The sequence below is a fragment of the Schistocerca serialis genome, chromosome 3 (assembly GCF_023864345.2).
Source record: "Schistocerca serialis cubense isolate TAMUIC-IGC-003099 chromosome 3, iqSchSeri2.2, whole genome shotgun sequence".
NCBI lineage: Eukaryota > Metazoa > Arthropoda > Insecta > Orthoptera > Acrididae > Schistocerca > Schistocerca serialis.
Window position 1 is genome coordinate 770394847 of NC_064640.1, and position 12245 is coordinate 770407091.

Consider the following 12245-nt stretch of genomic DNA (forward strand, 5'->3'; position numbering starts at 1 on the left):
GTTTATCCGGATTCATATTTTGTGTCCCTTGGTATTTTTCTCCTTTTTTCCTATAACACGAAGATATGTAGTCGGTGAGGTACATAGGCTGCTTATCACTAGACCGGTAATTTAGTCTGTTACTGAGTGATAAGGAACTCAGTGTGTGTGAATGACATTGTTTCTCAAGTATTGTACCTTTATATAACGGTGTATTGGTGCCCATCAAGTAAGTTGCATAGTAACCACGCTAACAGCACTCCACTACAGCTCATTGTACCTCTGGTGCGCTTCTCGACAGGTGTGACACCATATGGTTAGTGGCGCGTTTGAATGTATCTGCTCTCTCAGCCATCTGTTTGTTTTGCACTGACGAGCCTTCTCTCTTTGAATCATCTAAGCGTGCACATCCCACGCTTCCACCTACAGTTACTACAGTCAGTCTTAAGAAGGTGTACTGGCATTTGTACAGTGCTGAACATTTAGACTTTTAGTATTTAGTAGAATATAAATCCGGATTATCGGTTTTCGGTTTTCCAAAATAAAAGTGAGAATTTACGATCCGTCCTCATAGCTGTACTTCCAGCAGTACCTCATCTCCAGCGTTCCCAATTTCGCAGAAGTTGTCCTACGAAAATTGCAGAAGTAGCACTCCTGGAAGAAAGGATATTGTGACAATATTCCTTCGTCACAGCCTGGGGTTAGAGACCCAGTCCGGCACACAGTTTTTATCTGCCAGTTAAGTTTCACATCGGCACACACCCACTGCAGAGTGAACACACAATCTATTTAATGATCTATTGGCACCATAAAAATGTTATGAGGTATGATGTGGACCAAGTGGGTCTCTCGTAAATGATATTATCTCATTAACTGTTATCCCCACAAAAAATGTTATTACAGTTTTCGGTAGAACTCTTAGGATCCTTTTAAGAAATGCCATCAGACCTTTTGTACGAATTTATTACTTTTACATGACAAAAGTTAGTCCCACATTAATTATCTCATATAATGTCATCGTCACAAAAAATGTTATTATAGTTTTTGGTAGAACTCTGTGGGTGCTATTCAGAACTGTCATCAGAACTATTCTACGAATTTTGCTTTCGTAGAGAAAGTGAGTATCAGATTAAAACAATTATCGTATAAACTATTATCGCCACAAAAATGTTCTTATCATGTTCAATACAACTCTTCGGGTGCTATCCAGAACTGCCCACAGAACAGTTATACAAATTTATTTTTCCCAAACTGACAAATAATTTTTTACCATACCAAAATTTTGCCGAGTTATTGTTTTCTTACCGAAATTCTAGAGAACTATTCGTGTTTTGAGCAGGGAAATCGAGAACTATTGCATACGTATCAAGAACTATGAAAAAAATGTAATTTCTCGTAAAAGGGGTGCAAACTTCACGGGAAAGGCTCACAAGCATTCCTTATTAAATGCAGTTACTACATAAACAATTACCTGCACAGAATATGTTACTAGTATTTTCGATAGAACTCTTACAATGCTATCTAGAGCTGTCATCAGAACATACGAATAGACATAATTTTTTGGTAGAGTAAGTGAGCCCCACAATTAATCAGTTATCTTACAAACTATTATAACGACAAAAATTGTTATTATGATTATCGATAGAAGTTTTGGGGTGTTATCCAGAACTGTTCATCAAAACTGTTGTACGAATTTATTTTTTTCTGTGGAGACAGTGGGTTTAACATCAAAGCAGTTACCGTATAAACTATCATCGCCCCAAAAAGATGTTATTAGGATTTTCGATAGAGCTCTTGGTGTTCTGTTCAGAACTGTTGTACGAATTAACTTTTTGCCAACATTGGCAAAGAATGTTTTCGACGCGAAAATTTTTTCGAGTATTGTTGTTTTCTTCGCTAAATTCAGCAGGACTATTACAATTTTGTGCAAAGAACTCTAGAACTATGGCATTTCTATCAAGAACTCTGAAAAAATATATATTTCTGAGACAAAAGGGTGCCAACTTCACAGTAAGTGAATAGGTTTCCTCCTTAAATTTCAATTATCTCGTAACCTATTAGCTGCACAAAAAACTGTTATTAGGATATTCGATAGAACTATTGGGGTTCTGTTCAGAACTGCCATCGGAACTGTTGTACGAATTTAGTTTTTGGGAAAATTAATAAAGAATGTTCGCTGTACGAAATTTTTTTCGAGTATTGTTGTTTTCTTCTTTAAATTCTGCAGAAGTATTCAAATTTTGTACAAAGAACTCTTGAACTATGCCATATCTATGAAGAACTCTGAAAAAAATATACATTTCTGAAAAAAAGGGTGCCAACTTCACAGTAAGTGAAAAGATTTTGTCCTTAAATTGCAATTATCTCGCGAACTATTAGCTGCGCAAAAAAATGTTATTTGGATTTTCGATAGAACTATCGGGGCTCTGTTCAGAACTGTCCTCAGAGCTGTTGTACGAATTTACTTTTCGCGAAAATCGAGAAAACTGGTTTCTACACCACAATTACTACGAGTACTGGAGTACTGTTGTTTTCTTCGCTAAATTCTGCAGAACTATTAAAATTTTGTACAATGAACTCTAGAACTATGACTTACCTATCAAGAACCCTGAAAAAAATATTTATTTCTGAAAAAAAGTGTGCCAGCTTCACACCACGAGCTCTTATGGAGTTCTTAATTAAGTTGCAATTACCTCTTAAACTATTACCTGCACAAAAAAATGCTACTAGGATATTCGATAGAACTCTTCACGTGTTGTCCAGAACTGTCATCAGAACTGTTGTACGAATATATTTTTATTTTCTGTAGAAAAAGTGTCCCACATTAAATCAATTTATCTCATAAACTATTATCGCCATAGAGAAATGTTGTTGGGATTTTCGATAAAGCTATTGGGGTTCTGTTCAGAACTCTCTTCAGAACTGTTCTACGAGTTTAATTTTTGCGAAAATTGACAAAGAATGTTTTCGATACGAAAATTTTTTCGAGTATTGTTGTTTTATTTGCTAAATTCTGCAGAACTATTGAAATTTTGTACAAAGAACTCTAGAACTATGGCATATCTATGAAGAACTCTGCAAAAAATTACTATTTCTGAAAAAAATGGTGCCAACTTCACAGTAAGTGAAAAGATTTTCTCATTAAAACGCAATTATCTCCTAAACTATTAGCTGCACAAAAAAATGTTACTTAATTTGTCGATAGAACTCTTGGAGCTCTGTTCAGAACTGTGCTCAGAACTCTTGTACTTATTTATATTTTGCGGAAATTGACAAGGAATTTTTTCGATACGATAATTTTTTCGAGTATTGTTTTTTTTTCGCTAAATTCTGTAGAACTATTGAAATTTTGTACAAAGAACTCTAGAACTATGGCACATATATCAAGAACTATGAAAAAAATGTATATCTCTCGAAAAAAAGGGTGCTAACTTCACACGACTGCGCTGCAGTCATGGACTGTGCGGCGGAGGTTCGAGTCCTCCCTCGGGCATGGGTGTGAGTGCTTGTCCTTAGGATAATTTAGGTTAAGTAGTGTGTAAGCTTAGGGACTGATGACCTTAGCAGCTAAGTTCCATAAGATTTCACACTCATTTGAACATACTATATACTCTGTCCTCGTTGTTGTTGTTGTTGTTGTTGTTGTGGTCTTCAGTCCAGAGACTGGTTTGATGCAGCTCTCAATGCTACTCTATCCTGTGCAAGCTTCTTCATCTCCCAGTGCCTACTGAACCTACATCCTTCTGAATCTGTGTAGTGTATTCATCTCTTGGTCTCCCTCTACGATTTTTACCCTCCACGCTGCCCTACAATACTAAACTGGCGATCCCTTGATGCCTCAGAATATGTCCTACCAACCGATCCCTTCTTCTAGTCAAGTTATGCAACAAATTTCTCTTCTCCCCAAATGGTTCAAATAGCTCTGAGCGCTATGGGACTAAACTTCGGAGGTCATCAGTCCCCTAGAACTTAGAACTACTTAAACATAACTAACCTAAGGACATCCATGCCCGAGGGCAGGATTCGAACCTTTGACTGTATCTCTTCTCCCCAATTCTGTCCAATACCTCCTCATTAGTTATGTGATACACCCATCTAATCTTCAGCATTCTTCTGTAGAACCACATTTCGAAAGCTTGTAGTCTCTTCTTGTCTAATGTATTTATCGTCCACGTTTCACTTCCATACATGGCTACATTCCATACAAATACTTTCAGAAACGACTTCCTGACACTTAAATCTATACTCGATGTTAACAAATATTTCGTCTTCAGAAACGCTTTCCTTGCCACTGCCAGTCTACATTTTATATCTTCTCTATGTCGACCATCGTTTTTGCTCCCCAAATAGCAAAACTCATTTACTACCTTAAGCGTCTCATTTCCTAATCTAATTCCGGCAACATCACCCGATTTTATTCGACTACATTCCATTATCCTCGTTTTGATTTTGTTGATGTTCATCTTATATCCTCCTTTCAAGATCCTGTCCATTCCGTTCAGCTGCTCTTCCAGGTCCTTTGTCGTCTCTGACAGAATTACAATGTCATCGGCGAACCTCAAAGTTTTTATTTCTTCTCCATGGATTTTGATTCCTACTCCGAATTTTTCTTTTGTTTCCTTTAATGCTTGCTCAATATACAGATTGAATAACATCGGGACTCTGTCCTCAGTTATCGGAATAACCAGCTAAAATGGTTCAAATGGTTCTGAGCACTATGGGACTCAACATCCGTGGTCATCAGTCCCCTAGAATTTAGAACTACTTAAACCTAACTAACCTAAGGACATCACACACATCCATGCCGGAGGCAGGATTCGAACCTGCGACCGTAGAGGTCACGCGGTTCCAGACTGACGCGCCTAGAACCGCACGGCCTCACCGGCCGGCAATAACCAGATAAGTTTTACGAATATAAGAGATGACGTGAGAAACGTTCTGTTACATACTCGAGATAATTCGTGATGACCTTGAAAAGCAATCTATAAACGCTCTGTTTCGCTATATTTACTCGTATTTAAAGGTGCGCAGGCGTACGTCAGTTAAACTTTAATGACTGTCATTCAGCACACGAGTGAAAGACAAGCATAAAGCGTAGCACAACTCAATATGTTTTGTTTATTAACATTTTCATAAAAGGAGTGAGAAGGAAAGGCAAAGGAGAATCTGCGATCACAAATATATTTCCAGGGACGGATTGTAAGGCATACACGAGAACTTCATATGAAAATTGGTACTTTTTTATTTTACAATTGATGCCATACACGTGCTGGTGTGATATTCCTCAATGTGTGTGTGTTGTCAAAGTGGCAAAAGTATTACAGTAGGGGCCAGAACAAAAATAGAAAAGTTCTTAGATTATCAAGAAAAGTGATACAACTCAAAGAATTAATTAATAACTACTTGAGAACGCCTCACATTCGACGAGTATAGAAGTACATGTACATATTACTATTGTATGGACTGTAATGGAATTTACCGGCCGCGGTGGTCTCGCGGTTCTAGGCGCGCAGTCCGGAACCGCGCGACTGCTACGGTCGCAGGTTCGAATCCTGCCTCGGGCATGGATGTGTGTGATGTCCTTAGGTTAGTTAGGTTTAAGTAGTTCTAAGTTCTAAGGGACTGATGACCACAGCTGTTAAGTCCCATAGTGCTCAGAGCCATTTGAACCATTTGTAATGGAATTTATTGCTGAAATGACTTGGAATTTAAAGGAAGCTTATATTACTTCGATATAAGTACTATTAAATTTTTTAAGTCGATTTTATTCAAGTACTGCATTTCTGAGTTGTGTCACTGCTCTTGCCAGCTATCTTCCTGTTGACGAGTTACGCTGCTAGACGGGACTATGTTTGGAGTTTGACTCTGGCTGGATTTTTCATAGGAATACGGTGGACTTGGGTTTCATCCACAGGCAACCAATATTTCGTACCGTTCATTCTTTTCGTAAACGCAGACAGCCATGAGTTAGTGTTTTGAGTCGTTCTCTTTACCTGCTCCGACTTTTTAAACGAGTGGTTTCGATAAAATGAAGAAAACGGAAATACCGTTACAAACAGCCACAAAAAAGCGGATGCAGTTTGCTGCAAAATGGATACTGAGCATGGATGTAGCAGAATGTAAACTGATTTATGCTGTAAGTCGTTATCATCATGCGAACATAATGCTGCACCGGTATGTTTTGTGAGGTACATGTGACATGGGTACGTTGTTTCAGTTCATAGGTATGTTTAAGAAACTTTCTGCTCAACCAAAACAATCAACATCTCGTATTCAGCATAAGCCAAATGAAATGATACACGTTCACAGCCGTCAGACGATGAACCTGTCATTTCGAAACCGGTAACGGTGCTATTACTTGTTAATAAGTAGCAACATCAGCAGTGGCTGGTTGCTGTTTTTAATGGGGTAGGAATTAAACGGTATTTTCACTTAGTATTTTTGATCACACATATTTAATTATTAATCGAAGTAACAGAACAAAAATTGCTGTGTGTGCAGAAACTTACCCATGGATTCGAGAACCCATCCCACAGTTCCGTCGCCTCCACAGCAGATGACCCTGACGTTGCATAAGTCTTTGAAAAGGGTCAAGCCCACCATGGGACCACCTTTTGCAAGATTGTACACCTGTCGGGATAGAAAGAGTGTAAAGTTAAGGTAAACAAATTCTCTGACATACAAGGGGGTTTCAAAAGTAAGTTATACATGTCGTCTCACGCTAAGATTATTGAACAACAACGGTGGTGCATTGTCAGAAGAGAGTTCTACGTTTCCTGCTGACACAGCTCTGCTGTGGTACGTATGACAAGTGCCTCACACTGTGGGAATAAAATGGCGTGGCAACTGGAAATGTACTCCATAGTCGAAGCACGCGGGACTGTACGATTCTTGTGGGCAAAACGTCTAAATTACACACAGATTCACCGTGAAATTCTGGCAGTATATGGAGCAAATGTAATGCAGCGCCCAGCTGTAGTGAAATGGTGCCAACAATTTGGCCGTGGCGACAGAAAGGTGGATGAAAAAGTTCAAAGAAGGGCAGCACGTTTTGTATTATCGCGAAATATGGGAGAGAGTATCACTGAAATGATACAGGATTTGGGCTGGACATAATTAAAAGAAAGGCGTTTTTCGTTGCGACGGAATCTTCTCACGAAATTCCAATCACCAACTTTCTCCTCCGAATGCGAAAATATTTTGTTGACACCGACCTACATCGGGAGAAACGATCACCACGATAAAATAAGGGAAGTCAGAGATCGTACGGAAAGCTATAGATGTTCTCTTTTTCCGCTCGCTATACGAGATTGGAATAATAGAGAATTGTGAAGGTGGTTCGATGAACTGTCTGCCATGCACATAAATGTGATTTGCAGAGTATCCATGTAGATGTAGATGATGCTGATCAGGAAGGAAGGCCATCGACATAGATTACAAACGGCCCATTGCAGGCAGCCGAGGAAGTGGTTCGCACAAGTTCCAGATCTGTCACCGATGAAGATGTTGACACAGCGTTTTTCGAATGGCTTCGTGACCAAGGGGCGGATTTCCACCGTCGAGAAACTGAACGATTGGCAGAAAGTCCCCACCGTTGTTTACAAAGACTTCGTGACTATGATGAAAAATAGTGCCACGTATCTACGTCCGTTTGAAGTGTAGTACATCTTCCAATAACAGTTACTTGATTTGATATTATAATGTGTAACTTACTTTTGAAGCCCCTTAGTTGAATGAACACTCCTATGTACGTACATTAAGACAAGGAGAATGTAACTCAGAAGTTACATGCTTATCTCCGCAAACAGTGAATCTAAGAAAACAATGATTAGCTAATAACAAGTTCACGACAGCATTTTTTTCTGGAGTCAATAGAATTCTTGAGCGCAGTCAAAGGTGTCTGCGCTTAGTGCAGTTGCTCGAATTGTCAAATAAAGTCTATGATGTTCTTACAATGGCTCAACCATTCTGTTCGCGGTACCTAGGCCTGTATATTAAACGACATATTGAGAAAACACAACACAAGAGCCCTCTTGCAACAGTACAAAAGTATATTGTCGGGCTCAGTGGTCTAGTGACAAAGCGCATGTCTCGAAACAGAAAGGTCATGGGATCTAGTCGCAGTCGGACAACGGAACATTTCAGTCTGCCTTTAATCTAGTCTCTTTCTTAATTAAATTGGTATCTATTTATGTACTCTTACTTTTATATGGTTGAGAATCATCCCTGTTATCTCTCCACTGTATTTAAGTTTTATTCAGTTCTCCAGTCAGAATCTTCCAGTCGACATAAAGATTCAATGCAACCGGGCATAGTACTTTGATTTCCTTTTATCAAATACTTGCTTTTATGTGGGGCTTCCTTCTGCGTTATGTTTCAGTCATTTAACATGTCTCAGGAAAAATGTTAGTTAGTTAGTTAGTTGGTTGCGGGTTCCATTGATCAATCGCACGGTACGGTAGCCGTTATGGTGTGGAACGTGTAAAGTGCACAAGAAATGCACATATGAAACAAGATTATATATATATATATATTACAATACAGAGTTAAGGATTAATATTTCTGTTATTTACCCCATATCCTTAAATGGCACAAAATACATATACTATATTTATAGATTTATCTATACCCATTCAAGAATTCATCTATGGTGTAGAAGGAGTTGTCAAGGAGATATGATTTCAATTTATTTTTGAAGCTATTACTGCTGTCTGTCAGACATTTTATTTAATCTGGTAATTTGTCGAAAATTTTTATAGCAGCATATTTTACCCCTTTCTGTGCCAAAGATAGGTTGAGTAAGGGATAGTGTAAGTCTTTCTTTTTTCTGATATTATAATCATGAATGTCACTGTTGTTTTTAAACTGGTCCATGTTGTTGAGAACAAATTTCATTAGCGAGTAAATTTACCGTGAGGCTGTTGTAAGAATCCCCAATCTTTTAAAAAGATGCCTACAAGATGTGCGACTATGAACCCCACACATTATTCTAATCACTTTCTTTTGAGCAGTGAATAATTTTTGTCTACTTGTTGAGTTATTCCAAAATATTATTCCGCATGACATCAGAGAGTGAAAGTATGCAAAGTATGTTAGCTTACTAATTTCTATACCTTAAAAATGGGCAATTATTCTGATTGCAAAAGTTGCTCAACCTAGTCACTTTAGAAGATCCAAAATATGAATTTTCTAACTAAGATTCTCATCTATGTGTACACCCAAAAACTTAGTATGCTCTACCCTGTCTACTGACTTCTGTTGATGTGCTGCTATATTTATTGAAGGGACTGTACTTTTTGCAGCAGAAATTTGGATGTACTGTGGTTTTTCAAAGATTAGACCAATCCCATTTGCAAAAAAACAATTAATGACTTTTCCAAAGATCTTATTTGTATCATTTTCAATTGAAAGCTGTATTGCAGTAGGCACTTACCTGGCGGGGGTTAAGCAGGTACTGAAATTTATGGAGCATTCGTTCGCCTTGTCGTCCTCCAGATTTGGGATTTACAAAGACCACCAACGGACACGTGTTCGTTGGCGGCATTATCTGGAAGGACATTGGGGGGTACGCTCCTTCTGCGTGTTGGTAGTGGCCCATTGCGGTGGTGGTGGTCGTGGTGGTCATGGTGGTCGTGGTGGTCATGGTGGTCGTCGCAGTCATTATTGTTGCTGGGTGTGGTACTGGTTCGGCTGACACCGACTGGACCTGTAACAAGAGCGTTTCCAATCACAGCGCACGGATCACCCGTAGCCCTAGTACAATAAAGCTGACAAAAGACATCAGGATGGCCTATTTAAAATTTATTTGTGGCCTGATATGAGCAGTTTTGATCGAAGAGGGGAGGAAGTGTCGTGGGGTTCATGACCTTCAATCCCCCCTCACCTCAAAAAACACTTTACTGTAGGTGTTTATGTCTTTAAAAATATCCACTTTAAAATTTTTCGATCTGAGAAAGTATTATAAAGGCTAGAGCCTGAACCAAATCCTTGGAAACCAGCAGTCAGTATTGTACATCTCCGCGACAAAGATCCCAACTACAAGTTAAAAGTCCCATGGCTGAGAACCCGTCTCAGTCACACCTCTATCCCTAAATAGGTCCCTAAATTCCTCGGGGTTTCTTGATAGCAGTCTGAAATTCCCGGAGAAATGCGACAATGTCAGAATCAAGGTCGCAGCATGACACAATATCTTAAGTAAATTCTACGGCATAAGTTGGGGAGCAAGCTCAGATGTGCTTCGAACGTCCGCTTTAGCCTTGTGTTACTCAGCAGCGGAATTGCTCCCCCTGTATGGTACCAATCTTGCCACACGAGAAGTGTTCACATTGCTCTTCGCCAAACTTGCAGCCAGGTGACAGGACGCTTGATGCCAGCTAAGATCGACCCAGGATAATGGCAGCCAAACCCGAAAGAAGCAATGTCAGAACTGCTGACAGACCTCCACTTTGTGGAACCGATGACCTTTGCAGTTTGGTCCCTTTAATCTTTAAACCAACCAACCAACATCCACTTTGTAGGCATGAACCTGATGCTCAACTTCTTCGGAGCAGGAAAACCTTTATCTCTAGTGCCTCTCGGATATGTCTGAAAAAACGGACACGATACATATAAAATAAGTGCATATATGCACCTTGATAGCAAAATGATGTCCTCTGTGCAGATGCACTCACTCGCCCGAATCCTTGCGGGACTCATCTGAACAGCTGCTAGGAAATAGGGGATAATGGACGGACGATAATACAGCTCAACTGTGCGGAATGTGGAGATTTGTGCCCGACCGGAGGTGTGCTGGTTAAGGCAACCGTTCTAGAGAAGTGAATCATCCGGGTTCGAATCCCAGTCCAGCATGACTTTTCACATGTCTTCGTTGCATTTAATATAATTCTCGTGTGCAGCTGAGATCCGAACATTTTTCTTTCATCTAGTTCATTTCTCGTGCTGTGAAATGCAAGGCAGTACAACAGCACTTAAAGTAAATGCAACAAGTTATCATTTGCAGCAGTATATTGCAGAATTTAAGGATAATTTTAGTTCATATGGACATGTCCTGTTCTGATAATCATGTGGGAAGGTAATACGGCTGAACAGCGATTTAAAGTTACACTACCCCTTGGAAGGGGAAGACACGCCTGAGGATAAGACAACTCTAATTACTGATGCAGTTCCGGGCTCTTTCTAGGACCTGATAGATTTTCAGTTTATTGTGAAGATTTATGTAGGCCATTTATGTCAACTAGTGTTAAGAAAGTTTTTCCCCAGATATTCAAATCTTGACAGTCCTGAAAAGAGAACGTTAGGAAAACGTAATTTCCAAGGTGTTACAAAAAAAATTAACAACAAATTCGTTCCGATTGTGAAAATCACAAAATCTGGTTTATGTTAGACGAAACTTAAGATCCTACTATCAGGAAAGTTGGAAATGTCATTGTTGGGGTATTACACAATGATGAAAGACTTCGAGAAGTTTTTCTGTTAACTAGCCAAGAAATGATTACTCCAGTAGAGTTGCAAAATTATTTACTGAAGCAAAACAAATTTTGTTGAAAATTGTTGAGAAGTTTGAAAATGTTTTTCTGTTAAAAACAGATGACGTATCATATATGGAAAACGCAGTTGGAAGTTTTGTTGTGGGTTATCGTAAAATTATCCATGTTACATGGGTTAGGCATGGTTTACACGGACAATGTGAAGACATTAGAGCAGTGTGGATAAACTAATTTCTGATGGGAAAAGAGTATTAATTAAGTTGCCGAGAAGAATGCCCGTATTCAAGACTAAAAATCCTGAAGTACTTGGCTCGCTGCAGTCCTGTATTAGGCAGAAATCTTTGATGGTTTTGCCTCAGTAGTTACTGTACTGGACAGAGATGCAACTTCAGTTGGCTTCCTTCAGGAAATGTTGAAGAGACAGTGTTACAAAGCGACTTGGTGTTTATATCTACTAACTTGTGTTTCCCTAACAGCACAATTGAATACTTGAAAAGGAAGGGATCCTGCTCTAGGAACAGATCAGCATGTTCATGACTTCGAACGAAAACTTACCAATCTTAGTGGATTTACATCACAAACATGCCAAAATAAATGCAGACGTATGTCTGAAAACAAAAGTGGCCTTCAAACTTTGTGCAAAATTTAAAATGTATTAGAAGGCCCTTGAGAAGGAGGTATCGATGTGAGTGTGAGCGACGTGTCCTGCTATAAATTTGGAAGATGCTCATTTCGTCAGTATAAGGCAGTGTTTCGGGGTAATCGTCAGCCATTTGTGAT

The 12245-nt window shown here is 39.2% G+C and overlaps 1 protein-coding gene across 2 annotated transcripts in view; it reads right to left on the reverse strand.

Moving 5' to 3' along the window:
- The window catches only part of LOC126470613 (diacylglycerol kinase 1-like), a 366452-nt gene that overhangs the window by 208970 nt on the left and 145237 nt on the right, over window positions 1–12245 (reverse strand). For both annotated transcript variants that reach the window (XM_050098567.1, XM_050098566.1), the window contains exons 10-11: window positions 9413–9685; window positions 6489–6609 (exon numbers count right to left, since the gene is read on the reverse strand). In XM_050098567.1, coding sequence (XP_049954524.1) covers window positions 6489–6609; window positions 9413–9685 — 394 coding nt within the window. The remainder of the gene's footprint in view (window positions 1–6488; window positions 6610–9412; window positions 9686–12245) is intronic.